This window comes from Necator americanus, chromosome X (genome assembly GCF_031761385.1).
Source record: "Necator americanus strain Aroian chromosome X, whole genome shotgun sequence".
NCBI classification, from domain to species: Eukaryota; Metazoa; Nematoda; class Chromadorea; order Rhabditida; family Ancylostomatidae; genus Necator; species Necator americanus.
Window position 1 is genome coordinate 9088353 of NC_087376.1, and position 25428 is coordinate 9113780.

At 42.6% G+C, this 25428-nt stretch overlaps 4 protein-coding genes across 5 annotated transcripts; 3 read left to right on the forward strand and 1 right to left on the reverse strand.

Moving 5' to 3' along the window:
* Window positions 1-15850: 15850 nt before the first annotated feature.
* RB195_021957 (uncharacterized protein) lies at window positions 15851-17156 on the reverse strand (the record flags this gene model as incomplete). The annotated part of the gene is made up of 3 exons (XM_064208910.1): window positions 15851-15901; window positions 16755-16927; window positions 17108-17156. The coding sequence occupies 3 exons, from the start codon at window positions 17154-17156 to the stop codon at window positions 15851-15853; spliced, it is 273 nt and encodes a 90-aa protein (XP_064064791.1).
* Window positions 17157-18278: 1122 nt separating this feature from the next.
* On the forward strand, window positions 18279-18650 carry RB195_021958 (uncharacterized protein; the record flags this gene model as incomplete). The annotated part of the gene is made up of 1 exon (XM_064208911.1): window positions 18279-18650. The coding sequence occupies one exon, from the start codon at window positions 18279-18281 to the stop codon at window positions 18648-18650; it is 372 nt and encodes a 123-aa protein (XP_064064792.1).
* Window positions 18651-19509: 859 nt separating this feature from the next.
* RB195_021959 (uncharacterized protein) lies at window positions 19510-19914 on the forward strand (the record flags this gene model as incomplete). Of its 2 annotated transcripts, none has more annotated exons than XM_064208912.1 (2): window positions 19510-19712; window positions 19800-19914. In XM_064208912.1, 2 exons carry the CDS (start codon window positions 19510-19512, stop codon window positions 19912-19914), a joined length of 318 nt encoding a protein of 105 aa, XP_064064793.1. The 2 variants fall into 2 exon arrangements, with proteins under 2 accessions (XP_064064793.1, XP_064064794.1); XM_064208913.1 differs by having other exon boundaries at window positions 19845-19914.
* Window positions 19915-22098: 2184 nt separating this feature from the next.
* RB195_021960 (uncharacterized protein) lies at window positions 22099-24939 on the forward strand (the record flags this gene model as incomplete). Its single annotated transcript, XM_064208914.1, has 1 exon — window positions 22099-24939. The coding sequence occupies one exon, from the start codon at window positions 22099-22101 to the stop codon at window positions 24937-24939; it is 2841 nt and encodes a 946-aa protein (XP_064064795.1).
* Window positions 24940-25428: the final 489 nt, after the last annotated feature.

Below are 25428 nucleotides of genomic sequence, written 5' to 3' on the forward strand. Positions count from 1 at the left end.
CTGAAGAACTGCCTGCCAAACGGCGCGAAACTGCGGATAACGAGTGCAACTTCGTCACTGACAAAAAAAAAATAATAATATAGAGAACATATTCAGCAAATCATCTTATCTTCATTTTAAAAGAAGACGACAATATTTTGTCGTACGGCCTACATAGAACATCTAAAAAAAGCTCGATCCTATGAGAAGAAAATAGTCCACAAAATCAGTGCTTGTTCATGAACGTAAATCCTATGTTGTCGGCCGGATATATCACAGATAATTGCGGCCGATATTATTTCGGTGATAAGGGACGTGTAAGAATACCCTTCCCCTCTTTTCGTTTGATACGATTCCTCCTCAGTCACAAAGCGTAAACTGATGCCAAGCCTAAGATCGATGTGAACGGGTGACTAAACCATTCATTGATGACGTAAAGAAATGAATCACTGCCATTGCATACGTACATACAGTACTTGAGGAAAACGTGGACCATCTCCTGGATATCCGCGAATGTTTCACTGTCATTATTGCTCATTAGCTATTAATTTTGCTAAGTTCGCGCAGGTAGTGATAGAACTATTGAAAAGGCAAATGGCGTCAGCCCACCATTCGATAAGCGGAGATATTTTCAAAGCTCGCATAGGTAGAATACAAAAAGGACATGATCACAGGATTCGCTGCTTCATTTTGGTTTTAAGCATTAGCGCAAACAAAACTTAAAAATAACCTTTTACTTTCCCAACACCAAACGAAGGCCAAAGAAATTTTGGAAGCTCAAGCTAAAATACTAAAGTAAGAAATAAAAATTATAAAAATAAATGTTGAGAACGGTAGTTCGTTTCGCCTCGATAAAGCTGGGAAACATGTTACGAAGAGACAACAAGAAAGACACAACAATGACATCCATACAAATTGATATGCTAATGATCAGTTATGAATATGAATAACTAATAACGACTTCCATAGGTTTAGTGGGCAGCGTTCCAAGATGGTCTCAATAAATTGAATTATCCTACAGCTATAATATAATATAATAACAGAAATATAATTCTATACCTAAAATCTATACAGTCATATTTCTCTATAATGTATCATTGAAATAAAAAAAAAATCAGCTCTTAGTAATAGGACGAGATGAGTTACACCTAAACCTTGTCTACTTCCTCGTTACGATACATAAAGAAAAGAAAAGTGATGGAGACATCATACCATCTCTAAAATCCAATTTCACATTGGGTCGAACATCATGAAAATACAAAAACCGTGCATAATTACTATTACACGCTTCGGCCAAAGCGGCAAAATCTACGGTGCAATATGACGTAAAGCTTTGCGTTCGAGCGCTTAAAGGCATCACCCCACGAATCTGAGGTGGTGCAGATTTCAGGTGGAGTATTCGTATACAGGATGGGAGACTACGGAGAGGGAGGTGATTGCGTCCATTTCTTGCTAATTGCCGTAAAAAACGGCCCGGAATATGCGACGCCGCACAAGACTGGCGCGCTCCAATCGAACTTCTTGTACAAAATGGTGCGCCAAAACGAATGAAGCCGTATCTTCCGGGCCGTTTTTTACGGCAATTAGGAAGAAATGGACGGAATCACCCTCGTCTCCGTAGTCTCCCATCCTGTATACGAATACTCCACCTGAAATCTGCACCACCTCAGATTCGTGGGGTGATGCCTTTAATTGAGCGCCACGGTGAGGTGTGTTGGTCAAGGGTCCCACCGCGTTGCTGGATAGAACCAATGCTAAACTGCGCGTCCCTGAATTCACAGAGGCAGTGAACTTCAACAGCGTACCGTTTCGCAGTGGTTGCCATGCTTTTTCAGCTTGTTGAAGTTGTTCTGGGAAAAATTAGCAGAGGCAAACAGGAAGAACATTTTACCCTGCAGTAAATGTTCCCGAATATCAAACAACGTACTCAGAATTGAAATAAAATTGTTTGGTACCGAACTCAGAGCATGTGCTAGTGGAAGTTGTAGTTTTTGGCAAAAAAAGATCCACAAAACCCACAAAATCATTTTGGTCATGTCTTGGAACTCACTCACTGCTGCATAAATGATTTGCGATTTGATCCAGTATTCGCTGAAAAGAGGTGACCATAAGCGGACTTATGTCATCATTTCATGAGTCACTGAATCCTGACCAATTCTCCAGAATCTCGGACATCAAAGTTCTGACAACATTAGTTTTTCAACGACAGGTGGAACGTAAAAAAAATCGATGTAGATCCAAATCTTCCTCCTGAACCTCCAGGAATCAGTAAAATTCATCCTCAAGATGCTACAATAAGCATACAAATAAATCCCAAAATAACCACATACACACGATGGCGTACGCTCAACGATCCATTATTTGTTGCTCTTTGGAATTATGGATAAGTTCAAAAAAGCATAATAGAAATTAATTTAATATGTGTATAATATGTACTAACCAGCCCCAACGTTGCTTAACTTGCCAGATCGGACGGGAAAGCGTGTTTTTAATGTGGTACGGCCGTAGGCACATGGGACGGGCGTAGCGCAGTCTGTTAGAGGTTCTGCTGCATGCACAGTTGATCGGAGGTTCGAGTCCGCCCCAGTGCCACCAAGTCGTCACCAAGCTTTCATTCCTTCGACAAATTGGTACCAGACTTGTCTGGGAGGATAAAAACACTGATGTGACGGCTTTGTCGGGTAGTCCCCGCAAGCCAGTTACACATTCGTAAACCTCAAAGGATTCTGAATTGAAGTGAACCTGGTGGCCCACCCCAAGCGGATTGATTAACGCCAGACACTTCATCCTTTATCCTTAACATGTACATGTTTCGCGCAGGTTTTCGAGACAACAAGTCCCCTGAGTTTCGAGACAACAAGTTTCCTGAGCACCTGAGATCGTCTCTTTCCGGTCGCGATACTGTCCAACGTCTGGAGCGGCAGGGCCCAGTGTGCAGCATAAGGAGACAGTATATATGTTGGAGCGACAAAAAGACTTTTCCCCGAACTAAGCAGTCCTGCCATGGCGATCTTAGCTTACACCACAGGCCGTCGTCCAACCTATGTGGAGAAACCTCGCGACATTTTGCTGAAACGGTGGTGAATCTTAGCAGTGATTTACTCTTAGCTAGGCTTCCGATTCCGAGAAGTCGGAATGTAAGTAAGAATGTAAGATAAGTCGAACTCCTTCTCAGCTTGGGTAACCCTGCACGCCATTACAAGGCGGTGAACGGTTGTGGAGGATTTCTTTATTCCTTTCAGTTATTACGACATACATGCATTTGCTACGTTTACGTTAGCTCTTTCATTCCCTTTACCAGCTTGATGTGAACAATTTCGAGAACAATTTCCATTTAATTCCTTGTTCCGCTTGTAATTATAGCGAGACAAAACAGCGGCACGACGCGCGGATTGCTGCCCTACTTTCGGGTGCGAATTCTATACGCTTGTATTCGATGGTTAATCTGTTCAAAGTAGTGACTTTTTGAAAGTCCTCGGATAATAGAAAAGCCACATGAGAGCATCTTGATCATCGTTTTTCACGTCTGGCGAAAGGTTGCTTCGTTTTTCATCTCTGCATCACAATGCAACAAGTCTGCAGTCAAGTCAACATAATGGTGAAGATTCCAGAAATAGAGTCCAACCAAAAATTAGCGATCATCGTGTTCCGTTCTACATACATATCATATGTCTATGTTCGAAACCCGGAAGAGTACCCACATAATTTGTCAGCTACAGTGGTGTGCAATAACGAAAACTGAAAGTAGGAAAAAAATGAAACTCGGGCAAGGTTTCGAGGTCAGATCTACAGATCTACATCTACTCTACGGCCACAATATGATAGGTTTGGCTTGATTTCTTCATCCTGAAAAACTTTAAAAAAAGTGTTTAGCTGCGCAGTGCAGTGTTAGAAAGGTATAGGAACTTGTGGAACTGTGTTACAGAACAAATGTCGTGAAGAAGGACACTTAGGAAAAAATTTTCAAGTACAAATTCTAACAAAGCATCGAGAGAGTTTGCCATACTAGTAGCAAAGAATACGACCGACTTTTAATCTATACGTTTGTTCATTGAACAATGCTAATAGACTAATTAAAAACTGTTGAGAATCTTGAAAAGAAATATAGGGAATAATTTCAAAATACTTTCTCTTAGTGGCAAAGTCTGATAATATTCAAAGGAATCGATCGATATTGGATAAAACGCTAACCATTACGAGACATGAGAATGAAAATATGGAAAACTCAGGAGAAACGGAGAAACACAGGTCCCAGTACAGAATCGGCCACTGCGTAATCTTCGACTACATTTCACTTTCCTACAAATAGAGCACGAAGAGTATTTTAAATATTGTTTGTTTTTATACTCAAAAATCCCTTTCTATACATTTTCCCCGTTTCATCGCGATGTATGTAATATGTAATATAATATAATGTATGAAAACTATGTATTTTTGGTGGTGGCAGTGGACTCGAAGTCTAGCACGATACTCTATTGAGAGCGATGAAGGCAGTGGACTCGAAGTCTAGCACGATACTCTATTGAGAGCGATGAAGGAGATCTGGATTATAATATAGACACATCTACGGACAGAAACTAGAAAAGTTCCCGGTCCTAGATAAGCTACAAAGATATTTGTTTAGATCTAAGATATCGAAGAGATCTAAAAGTTCCGTTGAAGAGGAACTGATTTCGTTCTGCACACCTTGAATGAGTAAGAAAGACGACTACTAAGTGAATCGCAGCACAAAATTGGACATTGTCTATTGATTTTGTTTAGGAGAATACGGTTTGGTTTTGGTGCTTGAAGGGCCCTTCAACAAAAACATAACTCCTGTTCGCAAAGTATACAGTGCGTCCTTTAAATTATTCCATATACTGGAAGATGAAATTGCGAACAGTGTGAATATTAGTTCTAAACAGAATAGAGGGAGAAGGTCGTGCTCGTTCAGTCCATTCAGAAGTCCGTGGTCTCCGTGCTGCGTTCCATCATGTTAAAATGAAGGCCTGTACGGCAGGACCAGGGCACTTCGTCCCCGAGAGAGGACTCAATTTCTCTGTAGGCCTCGGCGTCAGTTTGAAGCTAAGCTACAACGGTACACCCATTGTCGTCCGGATATCGTACCGCTTCGAATGCACCCAATTCCGCTATGTTACACTGTAAACTGGATTGTTTCGAGATGCTCCTACAGCGAACGCGGCTAGGCGGGCCTCAGGTCACCTTAAAGGCAGTATACCACGAATATGAGGTGGTGCGGATTCCAGGTGGAGTATCCGTATACGGGCTCGTAGATTATGGAGACGGGGGTAGTTCCGCTCATCTCTCCCTGCATCATTGCAAACAGCCGCCTCCAGTATGCTCTATTGTAGGATGCCACCTATTGCAACGCTCCACCCCTTGCGCCGCCTCCGCCCTGCGATTCCTCGAAAATCAATTCGGACTACCCCGATAGGCAGTAAGGACGCTACGCATGCAAGAGTGGCGCGCTGCAATAGAAGGCATCGTACAAAACAGCATTCAGAGGCCGGCTGCTTGCAGTGATTCAGGGAGAGATGAGCGGAACCACCCCATAGCGGAACCACCCCACTCACCGTCTCCATAATCCACGACCCCGTATATGGATACTCCGCCTGACATCCGTACCACCCCGTGATTCGTGGTATGCTGCCTTTAAATACTTCTCAGTGCCATATTTCATCATGCTATGGTCAACTCCATTGAAGTAGTCAAAGCTATATCTAGCTGCGATTCGATGACACCCCCACTGGCCTCTGAAATCCGCACCGCTTCGAACGCAATCCCTTGTGCAATCTTGCACTGTACATCAAGTTGTTTTGACCGAGTAGTATCGGCTGGCAACAAAAGTGGGTGAACAATAAGCACAACACGTACATCTAGCATATTAAAAATCCCGACCTACTCTAACCTATTTCTATCTGATCGATTTCTAATCCCTCTACACATTTCAGTGGCAAAGAACCCGCAAAGGCTTCTCTAAAGTGGTGAGTGGCTGGGATAAAAACCTGGGCGTATTAGTGCCGACTGAATGAAAACTCGAAATAATGCTCACAGAACTTGTCCCATCTTCTGTCCTCTTCAGAAAGTTGTTGTTTTAGGATCCAAGTGAAAGGTTTTTTAAAAGACTATCTTTTTTCGTTGACAACATCAATTTGATGCGAAGAAATAAAATAGAACGCTACATTCTTAAAATTTATTCATCGAAGGTATCTCCTACTACTCTGCAGTATAGTCATATATGCGATAGAGAGGAGCCGGTCCCTCTTCAGGTGAAGGGGGTCTAGCTAACTCAAGTGATCAGGATCCTTCCGCTAACCGTCCAAAAGTGAGAGTCCCTTCGAAAACTGTCCGAAAGTGAAGGGGTCCTTTCGTCAACCGTCCAGAAGTGAAGGGGGTCGGAACACCGGCTCCGACTATCGCATCCATATTTCCGACATTTCCACTAATTTATTTACTGTGAAGAGCGAGAAGTATGAGAATACACAATAAAAATACGTTTTCTACAAAATATGCAACAGCTCTGAATTATTAAAAACTACTGGTTTTCAAATCATATGTACTTGCAGAGGTAGGAAACAGTTCGTGACACACAACTGCATCAAAAACTACAGCGAAGCTCAGGGAAACTAACTTAGGAACGGCAACAAAGTGTAATAAGCGAATAACGATAATGACGTAAGCAAAGTAATAAAGGAAGCCATAACGTAGAACGAGCAGAAAGCGCAAAGGCAACCAAAATTCACTTGAGGATACCTTCACTCCACGCGACCAAACATGATCCTCAGTCAAAAAAAAAATGACTAAGTGAAGCTAGTGACTATGGCATGTGAAAGAAGTGAAGATACATGGAATTCAAACAGGGACCCAAACCATCCTCAACAGTTCAACCACGAGATGCTGCATGTTGTCAAGGTTTAGATCGGAGAAAAAAATCCTTGTACTTTTGTAAATTCGAGTAAGAAATCGCAGCTGAGAAGAAAAAACTGCCTTTTTCCTGGACTCTCCTGCTTAAATCTAATATATTAGAGAAGTCACCACAGTTTTCCCGTGCGATGTGATGAAGGGCAGAAAGGCGGGAACGCGGAGCGGCACGTGCGAGCTCGCAGCGGCAACCGACAAGAAAGGTGTGTTTGCAAACCTTTTTTGCCGCGCGCGGCCTTCAAACGTCGTTTTGCGAGTTCGCATGGCAACAAACTTCAGTCACCATTCACTAGCGTTACCGCGCGACAATTCCAAGGCGACAATCTGGTTCATGACTTCTCGCCGAGAGTTTGTAGTAAGTTATGAAACGGTTTAGTGAACGATGTAGCCGAGAAAGTCCTTTTTGGTTAGACTCTGCCAATGACCGATTAGCTAAAGCTTTGTTTCATAGTTTTGCTACTCCGCTTTTATGGAATGGGGATCTGTCAGCTCCACAATGGGGATTCGTTCTCCGTTAACGGTGCAGCGAGACAAAACTATGAGAAAACAATAACGCATATAGTTTGGAATAAGCTTTATAGCATCCATTCAATGGTGTTAAAATTAAATGTCGCATGCGTAAGTTAAAGTAGTAACTTTCAGAAAGTCATCTGATTATAGAAAAGTTACATGGGAGCATTTTGATCACCGTTGTTCATGTTGGCGGAAGTTTACTTCGTTTTTCATCTCTGCATCACAGTTCAACAAGTCTTCAGGCAAGTCATCACAATGGTGAAGATTCCAGAAACAGAGTCCAACTAAAAATTAGCGATCATTGTGTTCTGTTCTACATACATATCATATGTCAATGGTCGAAACCCTGAATAGTACCCACATAATTTGTCAGCTACAATGTTGTGCAATAACGAAAACTGAAAACTTTGAAATTAGCGAAAAATCCATGGAATTATGGAAGAATTATGTTCAGCCAAGACAAAAGACAATAGAAACGGTTTTTCCTCTTTTTATATGCGCTAACACCATTTTAAAGGACCAATATATAAATATATTTATTTAATTGCCCTTCTTACATTCCAATCGTCTCATTCCGAAGTGTTTTCTTCGCCAAACAAGCATATTTAAAGCACAGGTCATTCGTGCAAAAACTTTGTTCCATCTAAATAAACTCTATTCCACACCTTTTATTTTATGTATCAATGTAATTCATCTACGGATGCGCATAAAAGAAGCGGAACTCCTAGAAAAATGCATCCACTTGTTAGGACAGAATCACTCAAAAAAAAAAAACATTGTCAAAAGATTCTATTTCGTTTTATTAGGACTATTTTTCAAGGTAAAACGTTAGATCCTGCTGATGATGCTACAGCATCAACGTCTACATATAGTAGGGTCAAAACGACATGAAACACGTACGCAATTGCGTACGCGGCTTCTTTTGAGGTGCTTCGGTGGAACGTAGTGGCTAGGAGCGTGGTGAAATCCTTGCTGGCACCACTCATCGCTGCAGTTGGCGACGGCCCACCTCGGTTCCAATTGCTGCCTCCACAGCGCCGTTTCGAGCGCGTACGCAAATGCACATCAACTACACTCGCGTTTCATTTCGTATTGACCCGACTATATTTGTATTTTCTCCGCACTTCTAAATATCCGAATGGTATCTGTTTATGGAATCACAGCTAAAGTGGATGAATTAAGTAAAATCCCAAAGAAAATTGGAAAAAGATGTGGAGGTGTAGAAAATCTGGAGGGAAACTACTGCTTGAAGTCAAATCATAGTTGTTACATTTTAACAGAGTTCTACACTGCAACAGTTGTTCCAGAATGATTTCGTTGAGAACGTGCTGAAAAAAAGCAGAGCAAGAGCAGTCCATCTTAGTGGTCGCAGCGTGATGCTAATCAGATCGGCGGAATGGAAGCAAATAAAAATGAAATTGGGTTAGCTCAGCGATTAGCGAAAACGAATCTTGAAGCCGTTCCGGACGAGCAAGAAAGATCGGACCTGAAAGAATCTCCTCAGAGATGCAATTTTACAACCAGTAATCGGGAGAAATCCCTAGAATATTCAGACTTTTCGAAGACAGATAATATCAGAGTGAAAAAGCAGAACAACCTCTATAAATAAATAAATAAGTCAGTAGGACCAATAGCACAAATCACTAATCAATTTAAGCTGTGTAACAATTCCTTACACCCGTAATAAGATCTTCATTAAAATGCTTTATTTCGTCAATGCTATGAGTGCAATCAGCTGCCTCGTTGAAGAAAATGAGTACTCTGAGTGCTCCTAGCGCCACTGGTCCCAGGATTTGTAAGGGACGTCTCCCGTTTTCACTATGATACTTGGAAATTTCGCCTCGTTCGTGAATATTGAACACAGAGTACTCATTTTGTTCAACGAGGCAGCTGATTACACTCATAACATTAACGAAATAAAGCATTTAAATAAAGATCTTATTACGGGTGTAAGGAATTGTTACACAGCTTAAACTGATTAGTGATTTCTGCTATTGGTCCTACTGATTTTTTTTTTATTTATAGAGGTTGTTCTGCTTTTTCACTCTGATATTATCTGCCTTCGAAAAGGACAGAATATCCTAAGGATTTCTCCTGATTACTAGTTGTAAAACTGCATCCCTGATGAGATTCTTTCAGGTCCGATCTTTCTCTCTTAATTAAGCAATGGGCAAAGAGAATCCAGCTGCTGAGCTGCATCAACGTCAGGAATTGTTATAATTGCATAGAAACGAATTTGATTATATTTTTGGGTCCTTAATGGAACAAATGTTTGCATGTTATGAAAACTAATAAAAACTACCAGCTTTATATCATCGGCGTAGAAGCCGCAGGGAAACATTCTTGATAAAACATGTTGGAGAAATGATCCTGCTAAGCTAAAGAAACATGTTCATTTGTTCATGTAATAGAAGAAAGTGTTCTTTCAGGCAATATATTAGAAAAAGGAACAGAAAATTACAATCCCATTTCATCCAGCAAAAATTTGCACGAATATAATAACTTAAGGAAGTTAAATAAATTACGAATAATACAAACAACAATGGTGGGGCTAGAAACTCCAAGCAGACGTTTTCACAAGCTAGACGATCGATATCGATGAGCAGACGAATTGTCCATAAGAAGTCCATATATTACGCTTTCATCTCAAAATTCTCATACAAAAATTATCCCTAGAGATAGCGCAGGTGAAAAGTAAATTCTTGTAAAATTTCCTGAAACAAAACTTGCAAGAATAACGTCTATGCCTGGATGCATAGATGCTTGGATAGGAGTTGAACAAATAATCGTCATTTGCAGGCACATGAATCGGAGTAAAAAGGTTTTTACTTAGCAAGTAGCTATTCGGCGCGAACAAGGCCCCATGTCAGCAGCATTCATAAAACAAACAATAGAAAGAGTTCATTACGGAACTAGAATATTTGCAGTTGAACTTATACGATCGATAAGCGTGTGGTTGCATTTGAGCGGGAAACTTCTAGGTTGAGTGTGCTCAAACGAGGGATGGAAAGCAGCAGGTGCAGCTGGCAATGTCACTAGGCGACCTCAGCCTTAGCCGATGACTATTCCACGGGTCAAAGATGGCACCCGATGCGTTGTCCGTGCATTCGATGAATTGTTGTGCACTGGAAAGCGTTTCACCTCCGCAAAATGTTACGTTCGCGGTCATAGTCGCAAATGTGTTGGCTCAATATTTGCCTTTACGGGAAATGGCGATGAATGAACTATTTTTTTCGGAACCTTTCCCAAGTGCTACGAAAACTAGAAGGCTGTCCATTTTCAAGATGCAAAGTGCGATTGCGTTGCTTAAAAACCTCTTGCAAAAGATTAAGTAGAATGTACTTAAGTAGCTGAAACGTTAATCCTAATGTTTTGTTATAGTGTGGCTGCGAGGTTTTTTTTAGATGGAACCTTTATTTGCCTGACGTTTCGGCTTTTTCGCCGTCTTCAGAGGCCTAAATAGAGGATGACTGGAGCAATGCTACGTTTACGTTGCTCCAGTCATCTTCTAGAGTTTCATTCCGAACATTACTTTTACATTCGCAAGATGAGAAATATTCTCACGATATCCTCCTCCGAGCGTTATAACATAATATATGTAGTTGTGGCGTAGACAAAATAAATATTATAGAATTAACGTAGTAGTTCGAATGTTCTTTGTTCTTGAAACCTCGGCATATTCTGTCTGTGTTTTGTTATAGTGTGGGGAATTCAGGGAAGGAGAAATGTACTTCCATCTAGTTCTTAAGGATTGTCTGGAACATCCATCACATGAAATTCCTTTTGCGAGAAATCATAAGCAGTATAGCACTTAGATGTGTGACTATTTTCTTTCTTCTGTGTACAACATACCTTTAGGTGTATTAAAGAATAAAGGATAAAGTCACTGGCGTACCAATCCGCTTGGGATGCGCCAGCTCGTTTTACTGCAATTTCTAATCGCTAATGTTTTGGAATGCGTGATGGCTTCTGCAATGACTTGCGAGAGCCAACCAATGTACCAGCCCAGTGTTTTTATCCTGCCAAACAAGTCTGGTACCAATTTATCGATAATGCAGGGATGAAAGGTTTGGTTGACCCTGGAGCGGTTTCGAACCCATCGACAGTGCGGCCAGGGGACCTTTAACCGACTGCGCCACACCCGCTCTTTGATATATTAAAATGAATGAACTTCCAGCTTTATGAGGAAAAAGAGAAGAATGATGTCCATAGATGTGTATGAGAGCGCTCTTATTTATAATATTCATTGTTTCTCCCAAAATGCTTCTCATAGCAATAGTGAAGGGAAAGATGAGTCACATTAATTAAACACCGCACAACATAATACTTTCAAAATTTATGACAAAACTTTTCTTTTTTTTTTTTGAATTTTAAAGCAAACTATCGCAGAGAAGGACAGAAAAGGAAGACCGGAAGACTGAACTAAATGGAATCGATAGCAGCAAATAACTAGCGAAAACAACCTCTTCGTATCATGCACAATTGATAATTGACGTGTACATCGCTCGATACGTTTCCGACATGTGCTTTGCGTTCAAGTTTATGTTTAATCTGGTGCAACAGAGCTACACTACAGAAACAACGGAGTCTTTATCACAGCGTGAAATAAATTCCTATCAACTTCGGCCCTGAAATGTTTCTCCAAAACAATTTGTGATGAGTAATGCTTAGAGAGAATCGTTAAGAAAAGAGAAATGTCACTTCCACGTGGCTGCCTAAAGTGCAATGACCTCAGAATTCCGTGCTATTTCGGAGAATTGAATTACAGGTCAGAGACTAACCTATCTACAAAGCGTTGTTCACAGGTCCATTATGAGAAGAATTCAAATTACTTACACCGATTAGGAGTCGAATAGACAACTGCCAAAAATCTGTGAAACCTACAAAATATCCGTAGGATCTGTAAGACACATCCTCTTCTCTGCACTCTTTCTTCCTATGTCGCTTTCTCCATCATTGTGAAGTTTTCAAAATGAAAACACTTCAATTCAGTGCCCAACCAGCTTATGGATGCCTCATCAACAGTTGTTCTGTGTCCGGGCTCAAAGAAATTGTCATCTGCTTACTGTTCCCCTCCACAAGTACAATACTCGACAGTATTTTCGTAAACTGCTTCGGAAATGCTTGCGAATCGATCGAGGGGAAAAAGAAAGAGATATCGAAAATATGCATTTCTTGTTAACATGAAGCTTCTGAGCTCTTGAACTCTGAAAGCTGATTTCAACTAAAGTTCTTTTAGACGCAGCGAACGGTGAAATAGCAAAGGAGCTTCTGAATAGTGTATTACACCTCACCAAAAAATAACTTTACCGGGAAAAATTACTCGAAGGAGTGAGCAGACATCATTAATTAAACTCGCTCAGTCAAAACATCATGAAGCAAAGTGCAGTTGCATAAGAGGGGCAGTGGAGCCGGTAGATGATACCGAGGTGAGACCATCGCGAACTGCGGGTGCTGCCAAGGGTCCCCTCGATCCTAACTGCACGTCACAGCTTCGCGGGCAGCCGCTTGCGCAACTTCATCGAGCATCGTATTGTTTTGTTTCAAACTCGATCATATTCTAAATAATTTGACAATTTGGGCAGTTTATTCAACCAAACCACATATCAAGAACAAATCATCTAACGATGTTGGTCACTTATCGTGACCTCACTGCAGCTCAAGTAGTTTACGAGCGTGGCCCGCTTATTCTAGTTGTTGCTCGGTGTCCTTTAATATATCTTAATATATCTTGGTTGGTACTCTATAATAAATGTACTCCACTGAACCACCGACTCGGTCTGTTCAATTGGGGTACTAAAACCCTAAGCCTCTTGTCACCCACTTACATAAAGAACACATTTTGATACAATTTCAATACACCACCTCCACGATTTCCTCAGGAAAATGAAAGCCAGCATTAAAAAAAGTTAAAAAAACACAGTTAAAAGCTGGGGTTTCCATACCGCGTCAATTTCGTATGGCATTCGAGTACACCCTGTGGGTATGTACGAGCTATGCATCTAACACAGTAGTATGATGGATATTAACCAGGTGTTTGAAAAAGGTGCTGTTGTCAAGCACATTACCAGAGCTAAACCCAAGGTCAAATTACAAGAGGGAGCTTTGATTCTTATTCTGCGTTTTCAATTCAATTCTGCGTTTCGTTACGCTGAACCCTTCAGGAGTGATCGACCTGAAGTAGCTGAGTTGCTCGGTGTCGATAAATAAATCACGCGAGTCGAAAAATCTCGCAGGCTATGGAGCAGTGACGAATGGATTTATTCTGTGCTAGCTGTTCCTGAAGATCGAGAAATTTAGGCAAAGTTGTGTTCAACCACGACACACCTCGGCGAAGAGGGCAAGGAGGATGAACAATGGGAACGAGACAACGAAATGGCGGTGAAGATGGCGATAATACCAGCTTAATAATTAAGTCGAGAAAGTAACTAAATTCCATTATTTCTCAAAACAAACACGAAATTTCTTCGAATCTTTCAGTCAAACCTCTGCCATATCCTGCAATCATTTGTATCTTTTTTTTTTTTTTTTTTTTTTTTTTCTTCTTCTCCCCCTTCCCTCTTTTATTTAAAAAAAAAAAAAATTTTTTTTTTTTTTTTTTTATTTTTTTTTTTTTTTTTTTTTTTTTTAAAAAAATAAAAGAAAAAAAAATTTTTTTTTTTTTTTAAAAAGGGGGTTTTTTTTTTTTTTTTTTTTTTTTTTTTTTTTTTTTAACAAAATTTAAAACTGAATGCCCATTGGATATTTCCAGTGGCTGTTTGTGCTCTGCTGGTGGTATATCCACAACCTTCAGGTCAAGTTACAACAATATTGCGGTTTAAACAAGCCGTTTTCAGCAGCTCTGTTCATCCGACTGAAACAGTCAGAAGAACAGAGCTGCTGAAAACTTTATTATACCTCATGAGAAAGAGTTATCTGGATTTCTGATCCCATATCATGCTGTATAATAACGCGCTTCGCGTGTGTGTGGTATGTGTATGTGAGAGACGCCAGTCGCTGAGAAAGGCTTCCTCTTGTTCCTCAATGCTACAGTCGACTCGTAAGTTATGGTAGACAAGTCTTTAATAGAATAAAAACTTATTATTTCTCATCTGAAGACGTGGAAATGCGCAAGAATGCTCGAATTACATTCCACTGACGTCTGCCTCCAGTCCCAATCACGGCCTTTTAATCGTGGGAATGTAAAGTGAAATGCGTGTGTACAATCAGTGTAACCTGCAACGACGCACCAGCGAATAAGTAATGACGTAAGTCGGACTGCAAATGAAGATGTATGCTCAGCGAGATAATCTTCAGACGCCGGAAGACGAACCCGCAAGTCCTCACCCTTGCTATTTCGCAATCTCAATGCTAGATCAACTGCAAAGGAAGAAAGATATGCCTAGCTCCAAAAATCGTTTGTTTTTAGTTCTAATGAACAAATAAGTTTCCTCGTTCGCTCTCGGAGTATGCACCTCCGGTACTTACCTTCTCTTTCGTAGAACATTCGCCAATAAAGAATCAAATTCTTTTATGGTACTCGACGCTCTTTCCAGAGAAGGGAAAGTTACTTCATTAAATAGGAATAGAGATACTTATTTATTTACTAAACCTTCTCGAAATTTTGAAATTAGTGTTATAAATATCGCGGGGTACCTACGAACTGCTGAAAATTTACCGTCGAATGTTTTTTTTAATCCAGTTCTTCTTTGTAACTGCATTACACGGAGGTCTAAATGAACAAACTTACTGCTTCCTGGATCTTAGCAGCAGAACTGTACTCTGTTGCAAGATGGTGTTAGCATGGTTGAAATACATATATGTCATGACGCAGTTGCGGTAAACAAAGTTGGCAAGGCTATCTATTTTCAGAATTTTCAGCTACGGAAACCAACGATCAACCAACGATCGGAAAAGCACAGTCAGAAGAGTGACTGGGAAGATCTGCTTATATTTATTTATTTACTTTTATTACTTATTTGGTTGTCATTCTTACGGTTGTGTAGTTTTCCAAATAGGCTGTGATGCTTGAAACATGTAAGAGTGAGTGAGCAGTAGAAAGACACCATGCCTTACTTCAAACTACGCGTACAGATCACATCGTGGGCATCAGCTGAGGAACAAGTCGACAACAACCATGGCTCCAGAAAGCGCAGTCTTTGCATGCAACTAGCACAGCTGGAGCAACAACCAAAGCTAGGCATCAATAACTGCAAACAGCAACCTCAATAATTTGATCATTGAAAACCTATAGTTGATTTGACTTGGTCACATTTCATTTACTCTCGCTACTAGCTTTAGTATGTACTACGATGTATAACTGCAGTTCTGTCCTCTCCCATTAATACTGCGATCACATTTTCATGTAAACAACACGAATATTTATTACTGGAAAATACAAATGCACGAAAAGAACTTCATTAATTAGTCATTAAGTAATTCAAGATGAAGTGTTAAGTCATTCGGAATTGCCGGTGATGATGAGTGATTCGTAGTAGTCGATAACCGTCTGAAATAAAAATGATAGAACAGTTATCCAAACGAGCAAGGACCGTAGTTGCGTAGCAACATATAGCAGACGATCAACAGCGAAGGTTGAAACATCGCAAAATTTAAGAACTAAGAAGTTTTTTCTTGTTTATATTTGTTTGAAATATTATTGAGAGTAGATCGTTAGCGTCATTTTCTGACTACATTTTTAAATCTAGGAGGTCTTAAATTTAGAAACACACACAAAAATAAAGAACATTGACAAATTCTTCTACTTGTAAGACGGCATTTTTGACGCTATTTACTTTTTTTTTTGCATATAATCGAGGTGTTAAAGCTCATCGAAGCTGCTCGTGGGATTTGTGCTGTTTGAGGAGAGCATCGAATGAGGAAAAACCATAAAACGAAAAAGAAAAACTAAAGAAAAAAAGACAATCTGCGGGGTAGGAGGATTTGATGAAGGATAGGAGGAACACCAACGGGAAGTAAGTCGTTAACTAATCTACTATAATTTGTGCAAAAAAAAAATTAGAAAGAAAAAGGATTTCTCTTCAGTTGGTTGAAAACTGATTAGCCGGTATGTAATCCATCTTTGAAGTCAAAATTCCTACTTTTCAGAGGGCCAAAGGCAGCCGGTACTTGCAGGTGTAGTGCTTTCTCCAAACAGCAAAAGTCAGCTTTAGCGGCCTTATTACCCCAACTAGATGAAAAATGTCTTGCAAGTGCTCTGTTTTTCACTAGACACTCCATGAAAAAACCTAAAACGTCAAGAGAGCTTCATATGAAGCTCAAATTATATATAAAGGACTTGTGCATCTAATAAAATGAATTTAGGGAATTTGGCACAATAACTTGATCTTTAAAGAAGTGACCTGCGGAGCGTAATGCCGCAAAATACGTGACGGGACCAGCTCGGCATCCTCCCTGTGGATTTTCTTGGCGTCTGAATACACTACTAACATCCTGAGTTCGGAACCTTTGGTATTCAGACCAAGTACCCTTGAGATTTTCCTTCCTTCACAAACGCCGTACTTCGTGTCATCTTCTGAAACCAAGCATTGGCCATCAGCATTAGTGACAAAAATTGTCAATATAAAAGATTTATCAATGACTCTAACAAGAACAGCTAAAAGATTTTCTCTATGAGGGATTAGCGTAAGTATTAAACGGCAAACAGTGTCCACTTGTACCTGAGATCATCAGGCACTATCACACTTTCACTTACTTGACTTAATCGGCGGCCTGATGTCATCGCCTGATGCGATTATCCGCATCTTCGCCGAGATGTGCTATATTTGAACATAGCTCTGCACAACTTTCTCCTTCTTCTGCTAGAGCTTGCACAGAATCAATTCATTCATCGCTGTTCCATATCGTGCGTAAATTTACGTATCGGCTGAGCTGCCTATCCACGCAGGGGATTCTGAGATCCCCTTTCACCACCTCAGTCCAGAATTTCCGTTTTCAACCAGGTGGCACAGTCCAGCTTGAGCCCTACAAACTCCTCTCAGCACGTTGAACAAGGCGATCTGCTGGTCTTGGGCCCGCCTACACTTCTGATTGCTATCTGCTCGTTGAGGAGCTGCTTTAATTAAAAGCAATCAGGTATTTGAGTGTATTCATTGGGGACATACGAGCTACATAACCTGCACTGCTATAAGGCGAACGATTCACATACATTGCACAAAGGTTCTGTCATCCAGCACCTAAAGCCCTTAACCTGAAAGGCCCGGAGTGTGCATGGAATCTTTGGCAACTACCATTAGTTTCGTTACGCTGAATTGCCGGACACTCTCCTGTCGAATGAGCCCTAACAAGCCGCAGTGCCTAGGCTTCTAACATATCTCTGTGTGCCTTTTGCTGCGCTGCAGAAAACACGCATCATAGATCCGCCCGTCATCAGCACCAAAAATTACACTGTGGCGATGCTGATGAAACGAAGATAGACGGCTGCGCGATAGCTGTGTGGAACGATTACAACGTTCTGGTGGAGAAATTTGGCTCAATTTCGTCTAGATACCTCTTTGTACCACTGTGGGGTCGCAGAGAACGTCAACTCTGAATCGTAAATGCTCACCTACGGAAACCACTGATGACAACAGTAAGGACGCCTTCTATGATGAACTCAATGCGTTGATGTCTAAAGTACCCAGTCGGCAGGAGGTCATTGTCGGAACCGACGAAAATGCGAGGATGGGATTTGACAACAAACCGATGTTCTAGGAAAATGATATTATCCTGCGTAGCGCACGTCGGATAACGCTAACCGTATGGCCTACTTATGTAAATAGACGGACCTCATAATCGCTTTCGCGTTTAAGAGGAATCATCGACGCCATCAGCCCACGTGGCAGGGTTCAACCCTTCTAACGTCTGAAGAGCAGCGCAAGCAAAAGATGAGGATTTTCAAACTTCAGCTCGATTACGTTCTGACGAAGAACATCCCTCAGTCGGACATTCGAAAATCTAGACCTGTTTGGAACGTCACATTCGACTCTTATCGCCGTCCAATTCGTCTCAGTTTCAAGATGCTGTTCCACAAGAGACACCGAGGAGATCCTCGTCAACCGAAAATCGACACGGCAGGTCAGAAAGACAAAGAATGCGGTACGATATTCCGCCAACATGTGTCTATTCATTTTGGAATGCGGATCAGGAAGAAGCTTAGCGATGCGAATTCCTTCACAGAGTGCATCCATGACCTTCCCAGTTCTAATGCCACCGAAGAAGTTCGCCTTTGCATCTGCGAAAACAAAATCCACATATAATTCTGTATGTGTCGCCCGCAGCAGTGGAGATTTCAGTCAGCACAAGCGTTTGAGAAGGAACGTGCGTTCCCAACGGGAAGAGCGCGAAAACAAATGAACGTCAAGAGCGAAGGAGTTTGAGAAAGCGTGGGAGAACATGACTACGCTTCACTGAAATAGTATAGCGGCAAGATGAAAAGGTGTTCTCAAGTCCTCAGCAATGCTCTTAGAGTAGCTGTCGCTAAAGCAACCCTTCCAATTTGGACGAATCGTTTCAAGACCTTGATGAACCGGCAAGCGCCGTCAGATCCTGAACGCGAGTACGTTTATCGGTTAACGAGAAACCACCACCCGAATCGGAAGTTCTGGTCTGTATCCAAAAGATAAGAAATGAAGAATCTCGCAGAAAAAACGGGAATGCTGAAATATCTTCCTTCGTCTGGGATTTGTGAGATGATAAAAATGGTCAGTTCAGTATAGATCGGCGAAAAGATACCTAACTAGTGAAGACGTTATCATAATTCCCCTCCACAAGAACTTATCAGTCACGGACCATAGGAACTATCAGGAAATCTCTTTGTTGCGTGTTATGTCCGTGTTATGGTTTTGGAGCGGATTATCTTCAGCCGACTTCTTGAACATCTCGAAAGAATCAGAAAGGAACGACGCGAGACGACAATTCGGCTTCGTCCTGGCCGATCTACGATTGACCAAGTGTTCATCGTTAGGGAAGTGATCGAAATGTGGCAGATGTAATCAAAGCTAATGCAATTAGCCCTTCTGTACTTTGAAGCTGCTTTCGACTCTCCTCATCAAGGCCGTCTTCTCAACGCGCTTCGCACCGATATAGTACCAGGAAACTTCGTTTTTTTTGCATGACATGAATCAACAAACAACTGCTGCAGTTCGAACACCAGCTGGATGTACAACACCGTTTGAGGTGGTAACTGGAGTAAGACAAGGGGAAGTGGCAAGACCCTTCCTGTCCAACTTCGTTATCGACGACATCATGCAAAGAACAGTCGATCAGTGTCCTGCCGACATCGTCTTGAAACCATTAGAATGCCCATTGACTGATGTCGAGTAAGCCGACGATGTAGTAATATTCGTTCCTAGCAGCGTGAAGTTACAACATGTTGTTGACCTTGTATCGAAATTAGCTGCAGCTAGGGGCTGCAACTCCGCCCTGATAGATGCAATCGATGTCTTTCCAAGACCACGAACAGGAATCAAGGTCGACGGACAACCGGTAGAGCTCGTCGATGAGTTCTGTTACATGGGCTAAATATTCAAGAACATCAGCATCTATGAGAATGATATTGAGCAAAGATCCGTTAAGATCACTTCTGCATTGAACTCTTTAACTTAACGAAATACCTGGGGTCGACCCCAATCATCAAAGAAGTCTAACTTTACGCGGAGACTGATATGGTATAACGGCAGATGACACGTGGAAATTATCAGCATCTTGCACCGGCACCGCAAAATGGCTACAGAAAATGGTCTTCGCTTCTTTGGTTGCATACTATCACACACATTGTCAAAGATACAGTGCAACCGACCACTCCGCATTAAGTTTCTGTCAAGTATTGCGAAGAAAGCACACTTCGTGGTCGGTCAATATGCTTGTCACCTCCAGATCAACATTTAAAGGCATCACACCACGAATGTGAGGTGGTACGGATTTCAGGTGGAGTATTCGTATACACATAGTAGATTATGGAAAGGGAGAAGATTCCGTCCATTTCTTCCTAATTGCCGTAAAAAAAACCTGGAAGATGCGGCGAGTGGACAAGGCTGGCGCGCTCCAATCGCACTCATTGTAGAAAATAGCGCACCGGAACGCTCGAAGCCGTATCTTCCGGGTCGTTTTTTTTTCGGAAATTAGGGATACAATTTAGATAATGTAAGTACGGGCGGGTGTACCGCAGTCGGTTAAAGGTTCTGCTTCCTGCACGATCGATCGGAGGTTTGAATCCGCCCAAGTGCTCACCAGTCCCTTCATCCCTCGGAGTCGATAAATTGACAACAGACATATCTGGGAGGATGAAAGCACCGACTTGACACATCGGCTAGCCAGCGCAAGTCATTGTATAGACCAGTTACACGTTCGTAAACCCCAAACGATTCTGAATTAAAGTGAACGTGGTATCGCGGAAGAACGCGATTCAAATATTTTGCCCACGTTCCCAAAACATCCTGCCATTACTGGGGAGATGAAGCATATCTCAGAGAAATATCAACGCAGATGTTTTGGGAACCTCGCCCAGCACAGTATAAAAGAGAACGACAAATGCGCAAATGCGAATTACGACGCTGCGAAGATTTTATTTCTTTTTCCTTTTGCGATCGTTTTCTTATTGTATTCATTTTGTGAACAATCATTTAATATTCTTTCTTATCGCTATAATTTCATTTATTATGTTTCACCTTATAATGTTATTTTGCCATGAAATTCTGCGATCGTTTTATTTTTCACTATTATTATTTTTAGTTGCGAATGAAATTCATACTTTTGCGATTGATAAAAATATGTTATTTACTGCGAATGTTTGTTATTTTGGATGTTGCTCCCATTGTTGATTCCTAAAGTTTTAAATAAAGGTTTAATCACCCAAGTTTGAGATTACAAGCCCGCGTGGCACAAGTTCGGTTTCGGTTGCCAGTTGCAGTGCAGGGATAGCAAGCTCCTGCCATTTTATGGTGCATCGGCCGCTACGCACAACTCGGACTAGAAGTACGATTTCCGTCCTTTTTCTCTTGATTTGCGATATTTTCTTGCGATATCGTCTCTCATCAGTTGGTTTTGGGACTGTTATCATGACGGGACCCATACAACTTAAGTCTCAGAAAGGCCTCTTAACAAGGTATCACAATATTTTAAATCGTGTAATTACGAAATATTCAGAAGTTTTTGATACTGAACTATCGCCTAGATTACTCGCGGAAATTTCGTATGAATTAAATGCGACATCAAAATTGGTCCACGGATCTCCCTCACTAGAGGGATCACAGCCGGTTAGTCGCGAGGCTACGTGGCGCGTCCCCGGGTGGCGGATAGGGGGCTAATCGCGGACCAAAAGCGACCTTGCGCTTGCCCAGAGACGCAGGTGGATTCAGGGGATGGACTCCCTGTTTCTGCTGAGCCAGGACTGACTCATGACATTCTTGTATCCCGCACGTCGGTCCGGCCAAAAGCCTGCAATCAAGTGACTGGGAGGTGCAAGGGAGGCGGTTTGGAGTCGCCTCCAACAAATAAGCTCCACATGTCCACACCGGGAGAACGAAAGTTCTCCCAGAAACTCATGGGACTAGAGGCTTGCAACCTGCCCGTGGGTTTTAAAATTTTTAAGCAAAACACAGTAATAGAAAAGAGTCTCCTGATTCCGGAGGAAAGCCTGGTACGGTAGCGCCAGGTAGGACGGGGTTGCAGGAGTCATGTAGGCTACCAAAACGGAAAAGGACTAGGATGGTGATCTGTACTTATAACGCACGTACGCTTGCATCGGAATTGGCCATCGAAGATCTGATAATGCAAGCCAAGAAGATCAAGTACGACGTCATCGGACTGACCGAGACGAGACGACGTCACTCTCTCAACGCTGTATATGAAACTGGAGAAGAACTGTTCTTAGGAACATGCGACAGTAGAGGTGTTGGTGGAGTTGGCGTCCTCGTCAACACGAGTATGGCAAAGAACATCGACTCTTTTGAACAACTTACGACCCGAATCGGACGTCTGCGGATGAGGAGATGTGGCCCAATACCAGCTTTGACTATCTTCGTCGTTTACGCTCCAACATCAAGCTACGAAGAAGAAGAAGTCGAAGCTTTCTATATGGACCTGGAGAAGTTCTACCAAGAAGATCATGCCTTCTACAAGGTCATAGTTGGCGACTTCAACGCTAAGGTTGGCCCAAGAAGAACGCCGGAGGAACTTCACATCGGGACCCACGGCCTACAATGGAATGACCAGGGAGAGAGGCTCGCCGAGTTCATCATGACGACTAAGACCATCCATGGGAACTCGCAATTTCTGAAGCCCTCTTCTTTACGCTGGACGTGGGAGTCACCCGGTGGAGGGTACCGTAATGAAATAGACCACATCATCGTCAATAAAAGGTTCTGCCTGACGGACGTCGGTGTTGTACCAAAGTTCTACACGGGATCGGACCATCGCCTCCTCCGAGGAAGATTTTCCTTCACAAGGAGAGCAGAGAAAGCCGCCAAGTTCAGAGAGAGAAATCCCAGGACTACCATCAACTGGGATCTCTTCGCTACGCTAGCCGGCTTTTGGGAAGATTCCGCAATGGACAACATCGACGAGGAATATGACCGGCTTGTCGAACACCTTCACGACTGCGCGAAGAAGGCTGAGAGTTTTAAAACCACCAAGAGGCGCCTGTCTCTTGAAACTCTTGAGCTGATACGCCAGCGTGGAGCAGCACGAGCCGCAGGGAACCAAGAACTCACGTCCGAGCTCGCAAGGCTTTGCCGAGAGGCGATAAAGGAAGACCTTAAAGAGAGAAGAGCAGAAGTGCTGGCTGAAGCTGCAGAGGCGGGGGAAAGCATCCGCTATGCCCGTCGAGACTTCGCCAGTCGCAAGACGAGGATGACTGCTCTCCGGAACCCAAAGGGAACAGCCATTGCATCGAGAAGGGGGATGGAGAAAATCATCTACGACTTCTACTCTGATCTCTTCGACAGCCATGTCCACTTGCCTCCTCACCATCTGAGGGAAGATGGACAAGTCATTCCAGAGGTTCTCCCGTCCGAAATACGACATGCTATCATGTCGGTAAGAAATCGTACGGCACCCGGTCCCGACAGAATAAGACCAGAACACCTGAAGAGCCTTCCGCCAGTACTCATCAACACCCTAGCGAGGCTCTTTACACGTTATCTGTCGGAATGCAAGGTTCCTAAACAGTGGAAGACCAGCAAGACCGTGTTGTTGTATAAAAAGGGAGATCCACATGACATCGGCAACTATCGCCCAATCTGCCTACTGTCCGTCATCTACAAGCTCTTTACAAGAGTAATCCTTAATAGGATTGAAAAAGTCTTGGATGAAGGACAGCCATGCGAGCAAGCAGGGTTTCGAAAAGGATTCAGCACGATTGACCACATTCACACTGTTTCGAAACTCATCGAGGTATCACGAGAGTACAAGATGCCGCTCTGTCTCACCTTCATCGACTTAAAGAAGGCTTTCGACTCGGTTGAGACGGAAGCGGTCGTGGAAGCCTTGAACAACCAAGGCGTCCCTACTCAGTATATTAAGGTACTTCGAGAGTTGTACAGTAACTTCACGACCGGAATTTCGCCATTCTACAAGAACATCATCATTGACGTGAAGAGGGGGGTCCGACAGGGTGATAGAATTTCACCCAAAATATTCACAGCCACCCTCGAGAACGCAATGCGAAAGTTGGAATGGGACGACATGGGAGTGAAGGTTGATGGTCGGCAGCTACACCATTTGCGCTTTGCTGATGACATCGTACTGGTAACACCTAGCATCAGCCAAGCGGAACGAATGCTGACCGAATTCGACGAAACATGTGGATGCATCGGTCTTCAGCTGAATCTACAAAAGACGATGTTCATGCGGAACGGATGGGTCTCGGATGCCCCATTCACGCTCAACGGAACGAACATATCCGAATGCACCAGCTACGTTTATCTGGGTCGGGAACTGAACATGATGAACGACCTGACCCCCGAGCTGGGCAAGAGGAGACGAGCGGCTTGGGGAGCGTACAAGAGCATCGAGGATGTAGTGAAGAAGACCAGGAACACCCGGCTCCGTGCTCACCTCTTCAACACCACCGTACTTCCTGCTTTGACCTATGCTTCGGAAACCTGGGCATTTCGCAAGCAGGAAGAAAACGCGGTGAGCGTCATTGAACGCGCAATTGAGAGAGTGATGCTAGGAGTATCCCGTTTCACGCAAGTGAGGGACGGGATTCGAAGTTCCCTCCTACGTCAGCGATCGAAGATTAGAGACGCCGCCGCGTTTGCCAAGGAAAGTAAAATAAGGTGGGCCGGACACGTGATGCGCTTTGATGACAACCGTTGGACCAGAGCCGTGAGCGACTGGGTTCCCCGCGATATTAAGCGCACTACAGGAAGACCGCCGACCCGATGGTCAGATTTCTTCACGAAGTCCTTGAAAGAAAAATATGATGCTCTTCGTGTCCCACGCGAAAGGAGGAACCACTGGGCTACTCTGGCACGCGATCGGGACAAATGGAAGAATTACTGGCGCCCGCTCGACCAGTTCGAAGATCAACGGGAGTCAAGGTGATCAAGGTGATCAAGGTGATCAAAATTGGTAATTGAGGCACTGGATAATTTTGCTAAGACGGTAGATCAAGTGGAAGAATTCCAGTCGGGGGATCAAGAAACTCAAATTCAAGATTACATTGATAAGACGCATACTGTATTAGAGAATGCCCAACCTTGACTATCCAAATTGAGCGGAAAAAAGTGGGACTGCAACAACCTATGGCTGCTCAAGAACCAGCTATTACAGAACTTTCTTCTGCTAAGGCCGAGTTGCCAACAATCCCCATTTCCATATTCAGTGGCAAAATTAACGAATTTGAGAATTTTTGGGCACTTTTCAGTGCGAATGTTCATAACCAAAAACTTTCAAATTTGCAAAAATTCAACTATCTTTTGCGTGCTTTGAGGGGCGACGCAAGAGAGGCAATTAAGCGATACCAGGTAACAGAAGAAAACTATAATGCCGCGGTAGATGCCCTACATTCAAAATTCGGGGATAGATCAAAAA